At 40.1% G+C, this 22,945-nt stretch overlaps 1 protein-coding gene across 1 annotated transcript in view; it reads right to left on the minus strand.

Moving 5' to 3' along the window:
- Nucleotides 1-1,623: 1,623 nt before the first annotated feature.
- The window catches only part of CDHR5 (cadherin related family member 5), a 53,676-nt gene continuing 32,354 nt past the window's right edge, over nucleotides 1,624-22,945 (minus strand). Inside the window, exons 11-17 of the mRNA XM_089523429.1 lie at nucleotides 21,603-21,719; nucleotides 18,237-18,309; nucleotides 17,225-17,467; nucleotides 15,054-15,600; nucleotides 14,400-14,401; nucleotides 4,685-4,827; nucleotides 1,624-2,175 (exon numbers count right to left, since the gene is read on the minus strand). Coding sequence (XP_089379555.1) covers nucleotides 1,624-2,175; nucleotides 4,685-4,827; nucleotides 14,400-14,401; nucleotides 15,054-15,600; nucleotides 17,225-17,467; nucleotides 18,237-18,309; nucleotides 21,603-21,719 — 1,677 coding nt within the window. The remainder of the gene's footprint in view (nucleotides 2,176-4,684; nucleotides 4,828-14,399; nucleotides 14,402-15,053; nucleotides 15,601-17,224; nucleotides 17,468-18,236; nucleotides 18,310-21,602; nucleotides 21,720-22,945) is intronic.

Genomic DNA, 22,945 nt, shown 5'->3' on the forward strand with positions numbered 1-22,945 from the left:
TTAATGAATCCTGTCTGTATGTTTAAGGACTATATCAAGCAAAAATTTCAAATTCAGAAGTATTTTATTTGCAGAAAAACTTCATGTATATGCCAATGATGGAGAATAATTTTAAATAATTATGGGGAGGTGGAAGGAAACAAACAAGGAAAAAGAGTGAGCAACATGAAAATTAGATGGTGTAACTGAGGTATTTCTACCCAAATAAAAAAAAGTGAAAAGACCCGATTACTGGCTTTTCTTGGCAAGATTTGTTCAGCGGAGGTTTGCCTTTACCTTTCTCTGAGCCTGAGAGAGTGTGATTTGCCCAAGGTCACCCAGTATATTTCAATGGTTGAATGGAGATCTGAACCCTGGCCTCCAGAGTCCTAGTCCAATGTTGAAATCACTACACCACCGGCTCTTAAGTAGGCTGGCCTAACATTGTACAACTTCACTGGCTCCCCATCCCTCTTTTTACATCTCTGCACACTCCATTCTCCCTGTAGAGAACCTCCATAGACAATTCTCTGTGCACTGAAACTGGATTGTGGCTAGATTCCACATAGCCCAATGGCAAATATTGGTTTAGCAGATTTTTTTTCCAGGGGAAAAAAAAAAGGAAAATCAAAGTCTTAAATTATTTATAGGGCTGGGAAAACAGTTATGGTACATTATGGAATGTATATAATCTTAATGGACATCACATAATACTCTTTGCAACATTTATTTTTAATAATGGACTATAACAAAATTATATTTCTGGAGGCCTTATACAGATGTAGCTTATCTTTTCTAAAATGAACACCAACCAATAGGCATGATATTCCCCCCTCCACATAATTATCACAGAAGGTCTAAATAATTGGCATGATTTAGATGTTTAGGTATTTTCTCTCCCTCTAATTGACATCTGCAATCTGTCTTACAACGAATATATTAATCTTTTGTCTACCTTCCTTAATTCAAACACAACTTGTCAACTTGCTGCAGAAACACATTATTCACCCATTCTTTGATCACTGGAGTCTCTTGTCTACAGTATTTCTCTCCCCCAGTTCCTTTCTGTCACATCTGAATTAGAGGCTAATTCCTGATCCTTTTTCTTTAAAAAATGTATTTTATATAAGTCAATAAGAAACAAGTGAATCCATTATTTATCAGATTTCTTTCATTTCTTTTCTTTTATTAGTAATTCTTAGCTGAAGGGCTCTTCTTCTGAAAATGAAGAAAACATTTTTCTTTTTGACGCTTCTATCAATTATTGCTGTATTTCTTATTTTCTTTCCTTTTGTTTTGTTGGTGTAATGCACCGCAGCCTTGCTTACAGTGCCTGCCACAAAGTGCTGTCTTGTGCTATGAGGTACTTCCTGGTTCATGTGGGAAATGGGAATTTTCTGCCTAAGGTCCACCAAAAGAGCTTGGTTTGGTCCTGGACGCTGTACATTGGCCTGAACATAATGATTTCTGAAAGCTTACTACTGATATGCTTTCTATTCAGGGAAGGGTAATTTATTCCCCTATTCTAGGAGACAAGATTGCACATCACCCTTCTTGGTCCATGCTTCACATGAGTTGAGCAGAATTCAACCGTTCACCAAATAGTTGGAGAAACCTAGTCAAGAATGGGCAACTTGGTTAATTTTACAAATAAACAACATTTTCTTCTGCATTCACAAGAGATTCACTGAGAGTAGATTGATCTTCTGGGAAATGAGCTCTTCCTGGAATGAGGGAGACATCACCAGTACCTCCACCACTATCATTATTTCCACTGCCACCATTACGATCATTATCACTGTCATCAACATCCTCCTCCTCATTACTATCACCAGCACTCTCATTTCTGTTCTGTTCTGCATCGCTGTCATCCTCAATCACCAAAACTTCATCCTTAGCTTCTGGATCAATGTCTTCTTTAAACCACACTGCCTTGTAACCATCATCGTCTGCCATCCGCCTGTCTTTTGTGAGGATGGACCTCACTTCCCTATCACTGTCCTCATTTGTGTCTTCACTTTTGATTGCTTCAGAAGCAGCTGATGCCAGGCTGCTTTCCACAGCCATCTCCAAGGGAGGTGGAGTGCCTGAGTGGTCGACATCAGCCTCTAAGCTTGCTGGCAATTCATTGGCCTCTCCATCTGAGTTAGGGTTATCATCATTTTCAAAGCTGGTATTGGTCAAGCCTGCAACAGCCTGCAAAATAAGAAAACAGATGTTCACAGTTGCAAAAGAGCCAGAGTAATGTAGTAGGTTAAGCATTGGACTATGACTCTGGAGAACAGGCTTTGAATCCCCGCTTGGCCCTGAAACCCCCATTAGGTGACCTTGAGCCAGTCACACTCTTTCAGCATCAGAGGATGGCAATGGCAAACCTCCTTTGAAGAAACTTGCCTTAGGGTCACCATATGTTGGAAATGACTTGAAGGCACACAGCAACAACGACAAAGGACACAAAGGAATTCAGACTAGACTTTGGGAAAGCATAGCCATGATGGCTAGGGGATTTTAGGAGTAATGTTTCCAAGCTCAGACTGAATTACACATAGGATAATCATACATCTTTAAAATGATGGGGCCTAATGCCCAGGTGGTGTGTTGTTGTTGTTGTTGTTATTGTTGTGTGCCTTCTAGTCCTTTCTGACTTATGGCGACCCTAAGGCGACTGTATTGTGGGGGTTTCGTGGCAAGTTTCTTCAGAGGGGGTTTGCCTTTGCCTTCCTCTGATGCTGAAAGAATGTGAGTTCCCAAGGGCATCCAGTGGGTTTCCATGGCTGAGCATGGCTTCAGACCTTGGTGTCCATAGTCAAACCATTCAAACTACTACACCACATTGGTTCTCTTTTTTTGTAGTTCAATATAACTCTAACCACATTTTTTGAAGCATACAATTTTCCAGAGTTTATTTTCACATTGAATTTCAGTGTAATAAAGTTTGTTTAGGAAAGCCCTCCTACATAGTAAACTTGCATATCATAAAGGGTTGGAATAAAATAGAAAACCAACTACTTCAAGACTGATTTAAATTCCAAGGATAAAATTGCTGACATTGAATTATATACTTAATGCCATTTCTTTCATTTTGATTTTAATTTTTTATACCTAAATACCTACATTCATGCAATTCATCTATGTATATACTATTTCATATATTCTGCTCTAGCTAGAACACTTAACTGAGGCAGCACTGAGGGTTCTATTGCTAACCAATTGTTTCATGTTTCTAAAAAACAAAACAAAGTTTAAAATATTTTTGTATCACTGCATACCTCAGCTAAGAGCAAATAAATTATTCCAGATTCATTTATGAGTTTACGGAGTCTACAACATTATTTGACATATTTAAATGTTCAATCACGTGTGTGTGTGTGTGCGCGCGCGCATGTGCGCACGCCTTCAAGTCACCTGTTGACTTATGGCAACCCCATGAATTTCTTAGCGTTTTCTTAGGCAAAGAATAGTCAGAGGTGGTTTTGTCAGTTAGTTCCTCTGAAATATAGCCCACAGTGCCTAGTATTTTATGCTAATCTCCTATCCAAGTACTAACTAGGTCTAGACCCTGTTTAATTTACAGGATATTGAGAATGCCAAAAGGAGAGCACATACTTCTTTAAATTTATTTTAGCCATGTTCATTCTTTTGTTCAATCTGAATTTCAAATATCTCAGTTTATATATGCCTACTTCCCTTTAAATCAAGGGCTAGAAGCCTTTCTTGCTAATTAAGCCTACTTATGTTTAAGAATTCTTGACTCAGCAAATGGTGCACCTGTTTACAAATAATATCCTTCTACTTTTGAGCATGCAATCTACAAACACTCCAAGAAGGATAATAAATACTCTGGGACAAGAGGGTTAAAGCTGATAAGAACTATGGGTTTCTGTTGCAAGTGAACTATCTTAGTATCTGCCATTCTTTTGTGCAGATGAACTCAGGATCTCCCCACCCGCATCCCTTATATTCTCACTTTCACTTTAGGAAGTGTCCACATAAAATGTGTGTTCTTACATATACAAGGTGGAAGTATGGAGCCTTGACATGAGAGGCTTAGAGCAGCCTGTCCCAACATGGAACCCTTTAAACCAGTGGTTCTTAAAACGTTTTTGCACTACTGTCTCCTTTTCTCTTGGATGACAACTCTAGCCCCCGCCCCCTTCCAAAAATGTATTTCTTGACATTAGGTCTGCCTAGTGAAACAGTGATGCTGTGAAACATATTCAGGGGTAGCTGTGGAGGAGAGCCTGCCGGCATAGATATCCCTCCACACTATCTCAGTGCAGAACATCACACTAACAACTTGACAAAATGACCTATGACTATCATCATCTTTTTTTTTTTAAATCCTCCCGTATGATTTTTAACATTGTTGACCTGTGAAGAAGCCAATGGAATTTCAATAGTTTGCATCACATATTTTGTGCATTTTGGTTGGCCAAATAAATGTATCACTGTTTTGTGGATTTTGGATGTTATAGTGAAGCTGTGAGTGGTGCTTTATGTGTGGCATTCTATCGACTTGTTGCATTAGCAATATTAGTATCTTTTTCTTTCTTTTCAAACATTTTCAATATTGAAGATAAAAGCTAGCAAAACAAACCCCAAACAACTTCTCTAAAATCCCATCCTGCTCTTCTTTGCATTAAGATCTCTTTTCATATTATGATGTGGTCTCCCCAAAGTGAACACATGGCAATGGCCTACTTACTTTGGTGTTGTCTTCTGTGGGTCCCTTTTTCAATTTGTAATACTTGTAGGAGATCAATCCGAGCAGCACTAGTGTAATTACCAACAAACTCCCCAAAGTTCCACCCAGCACAGCCATATCTCTTTCATATTTATTCCGTGGAACTGAAAGAACTGCAAAGAAAACAAAGATATTCTGAGTTTGCAATGGCCTCCGCCCGCCATATTTTCAAAACAGAGAATCATCTTTGCCTTTCCCACCTTCAGCATGTCCAAGGGTGAGACTCCAGATACTTTCCCCCCCACAATATGCTAAGAGAGCAATATGTAGTTGACATGACTTAAAGATCAAGTCTTCCTACCCCTCCCTTACTCCTCATGATTCTGTAACATCTTGCCTCATGAAGACATCTAAATATTTGAAAAACTGTTAAGCACTTTTGCTCCTTTGTTGTTGGTGTTTGTCTGTTTTTTTGGTAGACCTAATAAAGTTATTGCCACAATATGATCCAACGGAGTCAATTTATCTGTTCTAAAGCAGTTAAAGAAGAATCCTATGTGGGAATCAGGTTATCAGAAGTTGCTACAAGGGGTCATTCCTAGGTTTCAGATTTGAGGCCTGAAATCTCAAAGTCTGTGATAATCCTGACCTGGCAGTCATAAACCAGACACCCAGAAACTCCTGCTTGCTCATGATTAAAATAATGGAGGGGAAATCCACATACTTATTAATTTCATTGTTAGGCTACAATGGTAAAACTTGTATGTGTCTAGTGTAAGAGGAGTGTATTGTGTATGTTATAGGAATAATACATTGCTGCCAGACATGGGGGAGCAAGCAAAGATCTCTGCTGGCCACTTTTTAAATAGTCTTCCTTGGATAAAACGCAAAAGAGGTTGCAATGTGTTCATTACATTCTTCCCTTGATTTCTATGCTTTTGGTGTAATAAACCTAAAATCACTCCAAGGTTTTGATTTAACCAACAGGGAACTGAACTGATCTAACTGATTTTGCAAGGTGGAACAAGATTGCTTTCAGGCTGGGGATTGTGTGAAATTTAATCCTCAGTTAAGTATTTTCAATAAAGATAATGGTATAATATGGTATTTTAAAGTTGTAATTTTCCTTCTTTGTAGTAAAATATGGTTATGACAAAATACAAATGAAGTAGACAGCTTTTAGTGTATGATTATGAAAGCATAACTGAACGTGATGGCTAATCTCAGGCTGCCTGAATATGATCACTGGTAAACTTTAATAAATGCTTTATTCCCTGTGTACCAGCAAGAACAGATATAAATATACTTTATACTTTAGAAAAAGCAAAAATAAGCCTAATTAGCTACTGAAATAAGCTGTTCTGGCTTTTTTCCCTGCAAAAATTTTAATAACACTATCAAAATCAATTTCTCAGGAAATGCTTGATTCAATACCCAATCTCATTAAATCAGTCATCGTAGACTTAAAAAAAAATTTCTGTGTTCAATGTATGTTATAAATCAATGAAAATATTATTTTAAAAGTTTTTAATATGTTTGAGTTTGCTAAAAGATCTTTTCTTTTTCTGTTGTTACTAGATCTGGAATTGTTAATGATATTCGTAAATGAACACAAACATTTGGAAATATCTCACACAGTTTGTAATCAGTTAATAAATAGAGGGTAGAGGGTAGAAGAGGGAGAAGAAGACCACACACCAGATGGATGGACTCAATCAGGGTTATAGGGTTGGGTTTGCAGGACCTGAGCAGAACAGTGGAGGATAGGAATACTTGGAGATGTCTCACCCACAGGGTCACCATGGGTCAGAATCAACTTGAGGGCAGCTAATAACAACAACAATGAACGAGAAACCTCCAAGTCAACCTATCATCAACTGCCCTGGTCAGGTTTTACAGACTCAGGGCCATGCCTTCCATGACTGAGTCTCTCCATCTGGAATGTTGTCTTTCTCTTTTTCTGTTGCTTTCTACCTTACTAAGTATTATTGTCTTTCTTAGTGACTCATGTCTTCTCCAGATGTGACCAAGGTATGACAGTCTTAATTTAGTCATTTTATGTCCAAAACACACTGGAGAAATAATCTAGTTTGAGATCGCTTTAACTGCCCTGTCTTAGTGCTAGGGAATTTTAGGAACTATAGTTTTGTGAGACATTGAGTTTTCTCTGATAGAGAGCTCTGGTATCACAATAAAATACTACTCCCAGGATTCCCTAGTGCTGAGCCAGAGCAGTTAAAGCGGTCTCAAACTAGATTATTTCTGCTGTGTGTTTTGGACCTTAGTTTCTAGAGAGAGTTCAGGCTTGATTTGATTTACAATCCGCTTATTTGTCTTTTTATCAGTCTCTGATATCTGTAGAACTCTTTTCCATCACCACATTTCAAATCACTTGATTATCTTCTATCAGTTTTCTTCACTGTCCAACTTTTACAAACCATACATTGAAATACAGTAGCCTCTCCAGAATGGAGACACACCCCACATGAAAACGAAAAATCGACGACATTCAAGCCCCATTGGCTAGAATGGCGGCGCATGCCCCAGTTTGTCCCCCTCCATTTACTGCCCGCGAATGGGCAAGGGACATGGATTCCAAGTCAAGGGGTGGCTGGTTTCTACAGTAAAAGAGATTCCACCTAAACATGAAGAAGAACTTTCTGACAGCGAGAACTGTTTGACAGTGGAATATGCTGACTTCAGATATAATGGAGTCTCCCTCTCTGGAGGTTTTTAAACAGAAACTGGATGGCCATCTGTTGGGGGTAATTTGATCAGGTATTCCTGCATAGTAGGGGGTTGGACTGGGTGGCCCTTGTGGTCTCTTCCAACTCTATGATTCTATGAAGTGGGAAATATGATGGCATGGACAAACCTACATTTAGTACTGAATTATGTATCTTCAAACATCAGCATCTTGTAAACTAACCTTTGTAAAATAATGCAATGGAAGGGAGCTGTGAGGTTGTTGCTGTTTTGAGGGAGACCATCAGAAATTCACAGGCCTCTCCTTGGCTCTCCAGGCCCTAGAACAATATACCAGCTGAATTTATAGGCCCTTGCTGGTCATCACCAAACTGCTGTTTTCCATCTCATATTATCTATCCATGGAAGCCAAGACCAGTTTTTTTTAAAAAGATGACGTGGTTTTCCTTGCTGCAGCAATTTGTAGTTTCTCATATTACATCCTTATATCATAACTGCCAGACAATCTTGTTGTTTTAAAGAAAGCTTTATGGTGTTAATAAAAATGTGTCCAGTCATTAGTGTCATGTTTGCAATCTCTACTCTATGAACTTTGAATGTTGCTTGCAAGTTTCAATTGCTCCTATGAGTTTATCATTAACATAAGTCAAAGTAGTTAGGACATTTATTAAACTTCACCCCTAAAAATCATCAGTATTACAACTGGAGATTATTCACATAATTTGCAAAAATACTATAAAGACAAGAACGAGCATAGCTCCACTGCTCTCTGACTGGTTCAGGAAAATGAATTGTCTTACTTTACAAGAGTCTATTTCAAGAAACAATCTGATAAATTAACTGAAAAATGGAGTCCTTTTTATTATGTTACGGAATAATAATAAGTTCTGAGATAACGTATCATTGTTTCTTATTTTAGTTTTATATCAGATTAGTTACGTTCAAACTGAGAGCCAGAATGGTGTAGTGGTTTCACTGCTGGACTACAACTTTGGAGACCAGGGTTCGAATCCACACCCAACCACAGAAACTCACTGGCAATATGTCATTTGGCTCAGGGATATATTGAACTACACACACACACACAAACAGCCAGCATCATGTAGTGGGTTCACTGCAGAAACCAAGGTTAAAATCCTTTCTCAGCCATGGAAACACACATCTTGGGCAAGTCACACTCTCTCACCCTTAGAGGAAGGCAAAGGCAAATCCCTTCTGAACAAATCTTGCCAAGAAAACCCTGTGACAGATTTACCTTGAGGGTCACATTGGTCAGAAATGATTTGAAGGCACACAACAACACATTTAAACTCATTTTTAAAAAGCTGTGTGCTTGGGGTTATAAATAAAATTTTATTTATTTAAAATAGATAAAATTTTGGCATTTTCTATATAACAATAAAATTATTTTTAGAAAAGAGAAGGTCAGCAAAAGTTATATAAGCTTTTTTAAAGGAGAGGCCTAACGTGGCAGTAAAAGTTGCTGTTTCCATGAAAGGATCCCAAATAATTGCAAATATTTCAGGTAGCAAGGTTTCAAAAGATCCCTAGTTGGAAAACCATTTACCATGCAAAAGAAATAACAGAAGATTTGATGGACAAAGGGTCTTCCTCAAAGATATAGCCATGTCATAAAAGAATCCTGTAACACCTTTAGAGATTGAGAAAATGAAATTTCTAGCACAAGCTTTTATGCTTGTACTTCATATAACAATAAACTTCAGTTCACTGCTTCAGAAGTATTCTCTTGACAGTTATTATGTCACCCTGTATCCTACTTTAATGCTCTCTGTTTGAAATATTACTCAATCTAAGCCTGATTTAAAGACAAAAGAGACATCGGAAAGGAGATCGGGGTCTTGAAATTTCTTATCTGTAATCAGCACTTGTATGATAGGTTAAGCAGGCAATCATGTTACCTGGCCATAGTCTTCCCATCTGCCTGAATTAGGCTGCTTCCCCACAATGCTTTGTATTGCTTTCTCCTCCCTACCACTCCCATTTCAATTCCCTCCAGCATTCTTGCTCCATTACTTTCTTCATCTTAAATGCGTTACTCCTTATAGGAAGGCACTGCAGGCAGTGTGGCCATGGAGACTACCTGTGTCAATGCAACACTGGCTATAAAGATCTCCATTGCTCATAGTGCCTTGCTCCAAAGATCCAACACTGAAAGGCATCTAGGGCTTGAGGAGCTGGGAAGAACCACAGAGCTCTTTGGAGCTTCACAGTGTTCGGCTCTGGATATCTTGCCCAACTGTTTGCTGGCAGTAACATTTGTTGATGCCAGAGAATGGCGTTGGGGTCTCCAAGCTGGTGGAAGGGATGGGAACCTCATGGGAGCTGAGGGTGCACAATTCATCCCCCCTACCCTTATATGTTCTGTCTCCTGAGAGGACAACCATACTCTGCCTAATGGGAGGCTGCGCCTTGAATGGTTTTTAAATCTGTGTTTATAGTTGCACACTAGGATATAAATACACTTTTACGCACCTTCGTCTCTTACGGGGTATGCATTGCTTCCCTTTTGGTGCTGCAAAAGTGGCTGACATTGTTCATATGTCCACATATTAAGAACTGCTTAAAAGTCTCAACAAACAGATCCCTAAGGTTATTAAGGAAAATTCCACTGCCTTTTAGAAGACTGACTTTGTACACAGCAGCATTCACCCTACAAAAGAAATAACAATTTAAATGGGAGATTTGTTTGTTACTTGTGTCATCACTTAAATGACTCATGAAGTATCTTTCTTTACTGGGCAATCAAAAGTCTACCAAGATGAATAGAAGGCCTATATTATTAATAGGATGACCACAATAAGTTTGGATGGAACCTTCAGAGCACATTGTAGTCCTTCACAGATGAATCCCCAGACTCCAACCAGCAGAAATGGGGACAATAACAGCTATAAATAGAAGGAAATATTAGGCTCAAAGCCATTCAGTACATATTGTTCTTCCTTTGCAAAATACTCAAACTAACTCCCATCTGACTCAAAATGTCACAGAATATCCCCTCCCCTACATAATGTCTGAGATTGTTGTGTCTACCATGATCTGCTGATTTACAGATTGGCATTCTCTTATTGGCATTCATAGGTATAAGTTAACCTGCATGTCTGCTTGGGGCCACTGTGAAAGTTGGTATTCCCTTCATCTCTTTGCAGTAACCAAAGTCCCTGGGCCTACCAAAAAATCATTGCAGCCTCCCCTCCCTTCTGTGCCTGATGGAGAAGTGTCTGTCTATGTCCAAGGAGCCAGATGCAAAATGATTTAATCTCTCCATCATTGATTATGCTGTCTATGGTGAATGAGAATTGCATCCCAGCAACATCTGCAAAGCCACACATTCCCCAATCCTGCTCTATAGCTTGGTCCAAGTATTAAAGGGGGGGGGGGGGAGGACAGAGTTCCAAAAACACTCCTTCCAAAAATTATGTTGTGTAGAAGGAAATATAATGCATATGACTGCTTTTAGTTTTGGTCTAACCTCTGAAAAGAGTGTTGTTGTTGTATACTGTATATCTTAGGAGGACTTATTCAGTGCTGAGAGGAAGCCATTATGTGTATCCAATTATCATTTTTGTTTACATTTGTGAATTGTAAATAAATTAGTAATTCTAAAAGTGCCTATATCCATATAGAGCCAGATGTGCTGATTTTATTCAAATCAGTAGCATGGGCTGGTGCTTTGGCAGCTGTAGACTCCCATCTCAGTGAGGCAATGAATTCACTCTGAATTTAGAGGAGCTATCCAAGGTGCTGAGCCTATTTTGGAGGTGGAGTTATGCTCCTTTAAAGCTCTAACTAAAAACACAGAACAGCGATACCACACCAGTGACATTGAAGCCCCCTGCCACCACTGTGCCTATGCTCTGGGTCTTTTAAAATACCTACTTAGCTTTGCTCCCTTGAGTGTTGTGATAATCTTCTTTTTGGCTTTCCTGTTTCTAAACTCCAGCCATTCTCCTCTGTTTTAAATTTGGGGTTTTCCTTCCTCCTTCTTCCATTGTTTAATCATGTTCTCATTTGCCCAGCTGTTCTATATTGGTTTCCCTTCCCTATAGGATTACTTGAGAATGAGCTCTCAGTCACCTCAGTCACAGTGACAGTCCAGCCAAAGGCAAACTTAGAATCATAGAATTCCTCTTGCAATACAGTTCATATCCCATGGTTTGATAGATGAAATCACTGAGCCTCTGAAAGTTTTCTTCAGTCACGGGCATTTAAAGGTCAAACCTTTATTAATGTCACCTTTAATTCGGACCAGATTCCAAGATGAAATATTAATTTTCAGTACCCAGTACACAAACTTGACATTTTTCTTCTGGGTACTCAGCATTAATTAATCTGTATATATTTTTTCAACAGTTACCCTGACCCCCCCCCCCCCCAATTCCCAGTTATCCTATTAAGACAGTCTATTAAATTTGTCAGGAGGCACTAAACTAAAAAGCAGGTTTAGTGTTCATACCTTAGGTTCATACATCAAATTTAGTGTTCATCCTTTACTAAAAGTTATAATCAATACCATTTCCAATCATTCTGACATTTTCAGCAGCCACCCTCACTTTGCTTTGTCTAATAGTAGTCATGATTAATTCCAATGAAAAGAAATTACATTTTAGGTGTAACTAAGATATCCAATTCATTTCAATGAACATTTTCCTCCACTACATTTGTAGGATTGAGACTTCATGTGCCATGGTTCAGGATTCAATCTACTGATTTTGCACTTCCATTGTATGGCTTACACCATTGACAGCTTGCCTGGTGAAGCTCAGAATCTATGCCTGGTTGAGACTGCAAGTCTTTCATTATTTGGACCCTCTGTGGAGGTGTACAGTAGAAAAAATGGTCTCAGATTCATGATTGTTTTTGAGGCCAAGCCTCTTAATCAGCTATTCTACCTCTCTAGGTAGAATAGTTTTTCTCCAGGAGAAAATCAGAGGTGAGAATCATGTGGCCTTTCAAGTGTTATTGGACTGCAAATTCACCCCCCACCACCACTTTTAAAAGATGGGCACAACATTTTTCCTCCTCCAGTCTGCTGGGACTTCTCTTGCTCTCCAGGAGTTCTCAAAAATTATTGCCAATGGCTCTGATATTACATTTTCCAGTTCTTTTAATACTCTTGGATGTAGTTCATCTGGTCCTGGAGATTTATATTCATTTAGATTAACCAGGTATTCCTGTACTATCTCTTTACTTATTCTGTGCTACATTTATCCTATTGTGTCCTTTGCTCCATTTCCCTCAGGTTGAGCACACTTTTCCTTTTGGGAGAAGACTGATGCAAAGAAAGTGTTGATTAGTTCTGCCTTTTCTCTGTCCTCTGTTAGCATCATGCCATTTTCTCCATGCAATGGCATTTCCTTCTTCTTCCTTTTGCTATGGACATAACTAAAAAAGCCCTTTTTATTGTTCTTAACCTCTCTAGCAAGCCTGAGCTCATTCTGTTCTTTAGCTTTTCTGACTTTCCACCTAGTTGTGCTTGCTATTTGTTTGAATTCCTCTTTGGTGATTTCCCCCCTTTTCCATTTCTTATACATGTCCCATTTAAAACTTAGTTCAATTCTTTAGTCATCCATCCTGGTTTCTTGAAATACATCCCATTTTTTCTTGTCATTGGAACCGTTTGAAATTGTGCCTCCAATATCTCCCTTTTGAGAAACTTCCATCTATCCTCATCTCCCTTCTCTTTTATCTGGCATCCCTCAGGGCGCCATTCTGTCCCCCATGCTGTTTAACATTTACATAAAGCCGTTGGGAGAGATTATCTGGAGACATGGAGCACAGTGTTATCAGTACGCTGATGACACCCAGATCTATCTCTCTATGTCTCCGACTGATACAGTGACTAAGGATGGCGTATCTCCTTTGGATGCCTGCCTGAAGTCAGTGATGGGCTGGATGAGGGAAAACAAGCTCAAGATGAATCCAGAGAAAACAGAAGTACTCGTGATAGGTACCCCAAGTCCAGGGAGGGAGATTTGCCATCCAGTCCTGGACAGGGTCACACTCCCCTTAAAGGACAAAGTCCGTAGTTTGGGGGTACTCCTGGAATTATCTTTACAGTTATCATCTCAAGTAGATGTGATGGCCAGGAGTGCTTGGTACCGAGCTTCGGCTGATACATCAACTGCGCCCCTACCTGAACTGAAAGGATCTTGAAACCGTGGTACACGCACTGGTAATCTCTTGTTTAGATTTCTGTAACACGCTCTACATAGGGCTACCTTTGTACCAAGTTCGGAAGCTTCAATTAGTCAAAAATGCAGCAGCCAGGTTGGTCACTGGAACTTCCAGGTCAGACCACATAACACCTGTATTAAAATATTTTCACTGGCTGCCAATTAGCTTCTGGGCACAATACAAAGTGTTGGTCATCACCTTTAAAGCCCTCCATGGCTTGGTCCCGAGTTACTTGAGGGAATGCCTCTTCCTACATAATCCACCCCGCATTATCAGAACAACTGGGAAGTTAGACTAGTATCTACTTCCCAAAGAGCATATACAGCTATGGCCCCTACACTTTGGAACAACCTTCTGGAAGAGATCCGACTCATTTAATGCCTTTAAGAAGGCATTAAAAATCAATCTCTTTTGACAAGCATACCCCCCTGATTTTCTATAAAGATCTGAAGAAAAACTTCACCTCCTGTCTCTATAGAGAATCAAAGATAACTCCACCTCAGGATGTAATGACATATTTTAATATTGTATTATAATATTTTTAGATAATACACTGTTTTAAATTGTGATTTTAAATAACTGTTATTGAAATTATTATTGTATAGAATGTATTGGTTGTAATCCCACTTCGATCCGTTGGGAGAGTTGGGAAATATAAATAAAATTTATTATTTATTATTATTATTCCTGACTACAGGATCACACCCAGTATTTCCCTAACTTTACTGAAATCAGTTTTCCGAAAATCTACGTGTGTCTGACTATGCTTGGCCTCTCCATTACAGCATATAACAAACTTCAGGAGAACATGATTACTCCCACCTAAGGATCCCACCACTCACACTTCATTACCATGTCATGAGGACAGAGAGGCGGGATATAAATAAACGATTATTATTATTATTATTATTAACCAATAGAACAATAGAATGCTAATAGGCACACAATCACACCTCCATTCAGATAACACAATTAACTTTGACCCAACAGACACAAGGTCACCAAACTACAATAAAACAATAGACACTACTGCACACACAAGCAAGCCTCCACTAAGCTAAACAAACCAAACAGCCTTACCCCAACTGACCCTCCCCCTTGACCCAAAAGACTCTCTGGGACTGGAGAGTTAGTTGCTGGTAGCTCCTCCCTCAGTCAGGCCAGTGGCTCAGCAGAACCCCCACCCTCTCAGGCCATCAGCACAGTGGCAAAAGCAGACACACACTTTAAAAAACAGTGAAAACATCAGGGATAACTCCTCAAACACAGCTCCCACTCACCTTTTGTACTATCTGAGGTTGCACTTGTTACAGAAGATGTAGAAGTAGGGCTTGTTGACTGTGTGGATCCCCCAGGTTCTGGAGCTGCTGAGGCTGTACTTGTTACAGTAGATGTAGAAGTAGGGCTTGTTGACTGTGTGGATCCCCCAGGTCCTGGAGATGCTGAGGCTGTACTTGTTACAGTAGATGTAGAAGTAGGGCTTGTTGACTGTGTGGATCCCCCAGGTCCTGGAGATGTTGAGGTTGTAGTTGTTACAGTAGATGGAGAAGTAGGGCCTGTTGAGTGTGTGGGTCCCCCAGGTCCTGGAAATGTTGAGGTTGTAGTTGTTACAGTAGATGGGGAAGTAGGGCTTGTTGAGGGTGTGGGTCCCCCAGGCCCTGGAGATGCTGAGGTTGTAGTTGTTAAAATAGATGGAGAAGTAGGGCTTGTTGAGGGTGTGGGTCCCCCAGGTCCTGGAGATGCTGAGGTTGTAGTTAAAATAGATGGAGAAGTAGGGCTTGTTGAGGGTGTGGGTCCCCCAGGGCCTGGAGATGCTGAGGTTGTAGTTGTGACAGTAGATGGAGAAGTAGGGCTTGTTGAGGGTGTGGGTCCCCCAGGGCCTGGAGATGCTGAGGTTGTAGTTGTTACAGTAGATGGAGAAGTAGGGCTTGTTGAGGGTGTGGGTCCCCCAGGTCCTGGAGATGCTGAGGTTGTAGTTGCTACAGTAGATGGGGAAGTAGGGCTTGTTGAGGGTGTGGGTCCCCCAGGTCCTGGAACTGCAGAAGTAGTAGTAGTAACTAATAATGATGATATAGTTATACTTATTTTTATTCCACTTTTCTCCCAAAATTGGGATTCAAGGTGGTTTATCATTTAAAAAGAACAATACACAGGTTGCACAATCTGAAAAATATCCAATAACACAAGACAAGCAGGAGCCAAGGTTACACCCACTGGAACTGTATCAACTCCAGTTGACTTGGAGTGGAACTGAGTGATTTTATCTGCAAAATGCAGTGGAAATTCTTCTAAGAGTGGGCCACTGAATGGTCTCCATTTTCTCTTTGAGGACTAACATGACCACCAGAAACAGCTCCTTGCAGGTGGAGTAGTGGCAGCAAAGAACAATTTATTTGTTGCCTGCACTGCCAAACAGTAAACCTTTAAGTACTCTGAAATCAGTTGGACTTGCTTAGGTCTTCTGCCATCATCACTCTAGTCTCCATCTCACTCATTTCATTGCTGCTTATGCCTTGGAAAACAAGAAGGCTGGTTTAGCTGCACCCCATAAGAGGAAACTCTCAGGAACAACTGTGTCCATTGCCCTGCCTATTTCCTCATTCCAGACCTCAACAGGATTGCCTGCGGAGGCACCAGGAAAATCCCCAAGAGCCACCAGGAGACCAAAGTGTGCCTAACAGCATGGGTGTGCCCAGATATCACTTGAGACAGACCTATGGTTGTCATGAAGACCATGAACCTTGAGCCACCCCTAACTGGCAGTTTCAGGATGTTGAAGTTTCTCAATACTACTAGCCAAGGAGATTCCAACCCCAACCTCAAGACCACCCAGGCTAGCTCAGGAAGGAAGACTGTGGAGCAGAGGGGTTGGTGGTACACAAAGAGGATCCCTATTATGTCCTGGTTACTCACAGGTATAAACACTCAAAACGTGCAGAGTGTTGAATAGGGCACTTGGTCAGAAAGATGGAATCATGATAGACCACTCCCCCCCCCCCCCCCCCCCAAGATCTCATCTACTGCTGCACAGAAAAAACTGGCAGGCAGATCTGAGCATTGCTGAGAAAGATTATTACGCCATCCCAGCCTCATCCATGATCCTCAACAGCCATCAAATCCTCAACAACACTTGTTTTCCCAGTCACTGATCTAGCATTCAATAGAAGTTGTGCTTGAAGCAGAATTTAGGACAGTATGGCTCTATCAATTGTGGAAGCTGAATCTGGGATAGAACATTTGGTTGCTGACATTTGGAGAAAGGTTTGTTAGACAGAATGGCCAGTCCTACTGGTTGTCATACATTAGTCTATTATGGAAGATTTAGTGAGGAAGAGGAAGAGGTTGAACAGTAGACTTGTCATTTCCAGCCGCTAGGTTGATCACTGGTGCTTGGCTTAACTCTATTATAGGAGATCTGGCGGACTGAGTTTCTGATATATTAATTGTGATGGTGGGAGGCTTTACTGTACAGATGTTGACCATATAGTTGCATTAGAGGACCTACAAATGGCTAGAGAAGTCTTCTCTCAGGTAAAAAAAATAGTGGTTTTTTAAATTTGTGGTTTTTCCATTTCCATGGGGTCCTGCAACCCTAACACCAATAAATGTGGAAGGCCCACACTTTAGTTACAAAAGGAGGGATAAGTGAGCCAGGTGTACCTGTCACAGGTTTCCCCGTACTCCCTGTAATGCCAGTATTCCTTGTTGTACTTGCAGGTGGTGTTGTGGACTTGGTAGATCCAGAGGGAACTGTAGATAGAGTTATCCCAGGGGGTAAACTGGAGGATGAACCTGAAGGCCTTGAAGTAGTTGTCACCGTCCCTGGGATGACAGGGAAGGGTGTTGTAGGGGTTGTTGTTGTTGTTGTGGTGGTGGTGGTGGTGGTGGTTGGAATTGCTGTAGCTGAAAACACATCATGTGTAATATAAATCACTTTGTAGAATATGTTTCTATAGCTGCAACTCAATTGTTTGTTCATTCAAATGGCACTCAGAATGGAGGACCACAGCCTTTATGAAAAGTGTAACAATTATGATGCAACACATGACAGCAGACTCTCTATCCCAATCTTCTGGCAAAGACCCCCTTCATTTCACACTGAGGAAATGGAAGAATACCTTATTCACTGTCAAATACATGAAACAAATATTTTGGAAAGATACATGTGGAACTGCCAGTGTTTGCATTGATCACTGCTATGTTAAAATAAATGCTAAGCCCATCAGGACCAGTAGAATGTGCTGCTCTTAGATTCTTTCTGCAGTCTCTGGAGTTTATCAGACGGGAGGAATTTCTCTTAATTTCGAATGAAAAGAAAGTGGGGCCAAAACGCATTCACTTAAAGTTGCTAGTTTCGCGCAATTATGTGAATATGCATTGCATTCGAATTGACTCCCCATTGCCCAAATATAGCATGCCATTGCCCGAATTTGCATGTGGCAGTCTATCACGCAATAACGTGAAACCTCATGATTGTGTTTGACTGACTTTGGACTGACTTCCCATTGCCCGAAATTGTGTGTAGTGGGTTATCATGCAATAACGTTAAACCCCATGATTGCATTCAGATTGCCATCGGATTATACTTCCAATTCCCCTTGTCTGATAAACTCCACTGAGATCCCTAAATACCATCTTCACAGTATGCTCCATAAAGGTATCCCCAACATACTTGCCAAAGGTAGGACATCTACAGTAATCAAAGTTTTTGCCTCTTGCAGAGCCACAGTATCATTAGCAATAGCCTGTGTGGACAGAAAGTGTATATTAGCTACTGAAATGGACAATCAATTTATGCAGTAAAAAAAATCAACCCTGGTTTTGAACTATGAATTTGGTGGAGATTTTGATCGTATTGGCTGGTCCCCCACATATGGCAAATCCCATATCCCATATCCCATGCATCCCATGCCCATGCACTGGACCATGTTTGGATATGGATTATCACTGCCCACTTGAAGCCTGTCTACGCTGAGGTCAATGAAGGGAACTAATTATGAAGACAGTTGTCAGAGCATATAGTCGGAGCCTACATGTGAAGACCTGTTATGTAAAAGTTATATACAATGCTCCATCACCAAGATGTGGAGACAGCAAGCATGATCATAACTCCACTAAACTAACCAATTTGGAATCAAAGAAGCATCTTTGCATTTTGTTTAAAATACTGATTTTCCTCACTAAAACATCCTTAGAGTAACAGTATTTACCATATTTACTATATTTGTTACAAACTATACAAGACAAGTAACAGTTACAGGAGGTGGTTCAAGAAAAAGAAGCATTTTATTTGTATTGAATTTCCTCAATCTCTGAAAAAAAAGTGCTACTGCCAACCTATTTAAAAATAATTAAAACAACCAGTCTACAATGTTAAACACCCTATGCTCTTTTAATCTTATTAAATGTCTATGGAACTATTCCAGGTTTTCTCTATAAGATGGAAATAATACTTAAAGTATAAGTATTTTAAACAGTGTATGTTAAACATTTGTCTATATCAGAAACAACAACAACACAGGTTGTCAATGTTTATGGTAAATTCTCATTCATGTATTAAATGTATTACACATCAGTGAGCAAAAGTATAACAGTGTGTAAGCAGACATTTTCTCATTCAGCGGGCCTTTTTCTCCCCTCCTCCTGCAAGCATCCTCTTTAAATCTACTTCAACACCAATCCCCTTAGCAGATTTTGAAGGTATATGGATGGGAAGGTGCTCTACGGAGCTACAAAAGATTCTGAGAATGTATAAAATCTCAGTTTCTTTTTTGCAATATCCTATTATACAATGCACACCACAACCATATGAAGGTTATTAGGTAAAATAAGGGTCATGTAATGGTTGTATAGAAATGGGAATTTCAGCTGGTACAGCTAGCTTAAAAACCCTAAAGCAGTGATGGCAAACCTTTTAAAGACCGAATGTCCAAACTCTGATGAAACTTGCCAAGAAAACCCCATGATAGTTTCACCTTAGTGTTGCCAGGAACTACTTGAAAGCACACACACACATACACACACCATACTCTCTTAGCCTCAGGCTAGCAATAGCAAAACCCCCTCTGACGAAACTTCTCCCAAGCCTTTCCAGGATGGCAGGAGCCAGAGGAAGGGAGCACTCCGTTCCCCATACTCCTCCCGCCCTGGAAGGGCTTGAGATTGACTGTACATTACCCAGAGTGCATTGCAAAATGGGTGTGAGGATTGCTACCACTGACTACATTACCCAGAGTGCACCACTTCCACACATACACAAAAAAGGAGCTGCATTCTTGGGTCTCCCTTTCTACTGTGCTGGGGTTTCATCCTCAGCCGCATGCCCTCAGAGATGGCTTTGCATGCCAAAGAGGGCATGTGTGCCACAGGTTCACAACCACGGCCCTAAAGGTACCAGATCTTATCTTCAAAGCTAAGTGGGTTCAGCACCAGTTAGTACTTGTATGGGAGACTGTCAATGAATACCAGATGGTTGTTTTGATTGCTGTCAAGTTGACTTTGACTTATGACGAACCTAGGACTGAGAGTCCTCCAAGTCACTCTGACATCAACAGCCCTGCTCATGTATTGTAGAATCAGGGTGATGGCTTCTTTGATTGAGTCTATCCACCTATAATGTGTCCTTCCTCTTTTCCTACTGCTTCTACCTTATCAAGCATTATTGTCTTTTCTAGTGAGTCATGTCTTCTCATGAGATGGTCAAAGTACAACATTCTCTTTAGTCATCTAGACTTTTAGGGAGAGTTCAAGCTTGATTCACTCTAGGACCCATTTATTTATCATTTTGGCAGTCCATGATATGTCTACAACTCTTCTCCAGCACCACATTTCAAATGAGTTGATCTTCTGGTTGTTAGCTGTCTTCACTGCCCAGCTTTGCTTTTTTTGTTGTCATCTTCTGTTTCTCTGCATTAATTATTATTGTAGTTATCTTTGTCTCTGTGCACAAGTCACTGAACAGTTGCATTCAGGGTTCTGACTCTATTTCTGTCACCTTTTACTTTTCCTTCTTGACTGTTCTTCACTGCTTAAAGAGTTTCATCTAAGGCTTCTCTTGCTTTTTAGCTGCAGGTAGTATCTTTTTTCCTTCTTCCCTAATAGTTTCCTTGGGTTCAGTTCAGAGTTCTTCTGGCTCCCAGTCAATTAGGCTTAACAGTATAAATCTATTTTTACATTATTTTTACATTCTGTGGGGATGTTCTTCACATTGTATTTTGGCATGATGGTTGGTTTAGTGTTCAGCTGTACTCTAATTGTTATCAGCAGTTCAAGGTCTGCGCCACAATCTGCTTCTGATCTTGTTCTTGGACAGAGGATGGAGCTTCTCCATATTTTGCTTCCAATTATGTAGTCTATTTGATTTCTATATTGGCCATCAGGTGATGTCCATATATATAGTTGCCTCTTTGGCTGCTTGAAGAATGTATTCCTGATGAACAAACTGCTGCCTTGCAAAATTAAATCAGTCATTCTCTTGCTTCATTTCTTGTTCCTAGGCCAAATTTTCCTATAATCTTTGATTCTTCTCTGTTTCATTCTTTTGCATTCCAATTGCCTGTGATTAACAAGAAGTGCTTTTTTGGTGTGTGATCAGTTTCCTCCTGGATGCCAGCACAAAATCTTTTAATTTCTTCTTCTTCTTCTGCCACTATAGGGGGAGCATAAACTTGGATTATGGTTAGCTTGATGGGTTTTCCCTGAAGTCTTATTGCTATGATTCAATCAGACTTTGCATTATATCCTTTGATTGCCTTTGCTGTATCTTTTCTCACTATTAATGGCACCCCATTTCTTCTTCGATTTTCATTTCCTGAGTAAAACACTGTAATTATCTGACTCAAAATCTCCATTCTTGACCATTTTAGCTTGCTTACTCCAACTATTGCAATGTTTGTATTCCATTTCTTCATTATGTCTACCTTCCCTTGATTCATGCTTCTCATATTCCATGTCCCTATTGTATGTGTTGTGTAGCTTCAGACTTTTCTTTCAGCTCTGAACATGTCAACAGCTAACAATAATTTTAGGAATGACTCACCAAAAGGGTGATAGTGGAGGCCACATTCAGAACGACATTGGTCAGGAGAAATCCATCCGAGGTAACTCTGAAATCACTACTGTTTTGGATCTCATATCTGATGTCAGGATTGATTCCCTGCAAATAGTGAATAAAAATCTACATTAGACATTAATCAAATGAATGGATTACAATAGGAAAGCTCGAATGCTGCCCATTCTACCTCAGTTATGCAATATGCACTGTATGCCAATGTGCTAAGGTTGGCTAAAGTGTGGCCTCCATGAGATAGCCACAATATCCAATAGTGTGGAATGATGGAATATGCAGTCCAACACCATCTGGAGGGCCACAGTTTTCAACCACTAAGGATGAAGCTTCACAAAAGTGACATTTTGCATTACAACTTCCAGAATCCACTACATGAGCCCCTGAGTTCTATAGCCATGCTTGCTGAACAACTGTAGCAACTTTTAAAAAAAAACCTCTTTCTAGACTATGGTTCTAGATATGGTCTTAATTGGTTACATTAAATGCCCATTGTTGTCAATACTTCAAAACATTTCTTTTCAGCTTAACAAAATCTCCACACGTCTAGCAGGGCCCCTTGACTTCTTCTAATAATATATTCTTTCCCAATCTCATTCTGTATCTCTTTTGGCACAGAGTAGACATAAAATGCAATATAAATATTCCCATTCAATACTCCTGGGACAAAATTAAATATTTTTAAATTTCATTTTACACCATTTCAGTGAGGGTTTTAAAAGGTATTTCTAAATTGAATATAGTGTGTTTTGATAGAAAACTTTAAAAAATCAGAGGTATGTGTTACATTAACTGTGCTTTCCAAAAAAATATTTCTCATATACTTGCAAGAGATTTCTTGATTCATACCAGCTACAGTGCAGGGCTTCAAGATTTGCAGAAGTATAAACACAGAGATATAACTGAACAGGGTCTGCATTCTGACTTTCTGCCTCAAGGAAGGAGTTGCCATACGTTAACCTATATCAATCTCATCTAGCCTCACCTTCATCATCATGGCTGAGATAGTACATCAAGCAGTCTGCCTTTACAGTTCCATGTCCACCACCCACTTATGTCTTTTTTTTAAATGGGGCAGAAGGAGCTATGCTCTAAAACTCCCCCCCCCCCCCGGGCAGGGTATCTGTTGCTTACTTGTGGGGAAGTGGGAGCGTGGGGAGGCAAGCCAAGTTACAAAGAACTGGCTAGTCTTAGCTCAGAGGAGGAAGAAAATAGGAGTGTGGTTACAGATGGAGTCCACTCTCTTATCCCTTCCCTTTGGAGTTACATCATCTGAATAGTCTCCCCCTTTTCCCATTCCCCACTGGCAAACAGTA

This window comes from Sceloporus occidentalis, unplaced genomic scaffold (genome assembly GCF_023333645.1).
Source record: "Sceloporus occidentalis isolate IW3139 unplaced genomic scaffold, rSceOcc1.0.p SCAF_4, whole genome shotgun sequence".
Classification (NCBI taxonomy): domain Eukaryota; kingdom Metazoa; phylum Chordata; class Lepidosauria; order Squamata; family Phrynosomatidae; genus Sceloporus; species Sceloporus occidentalis.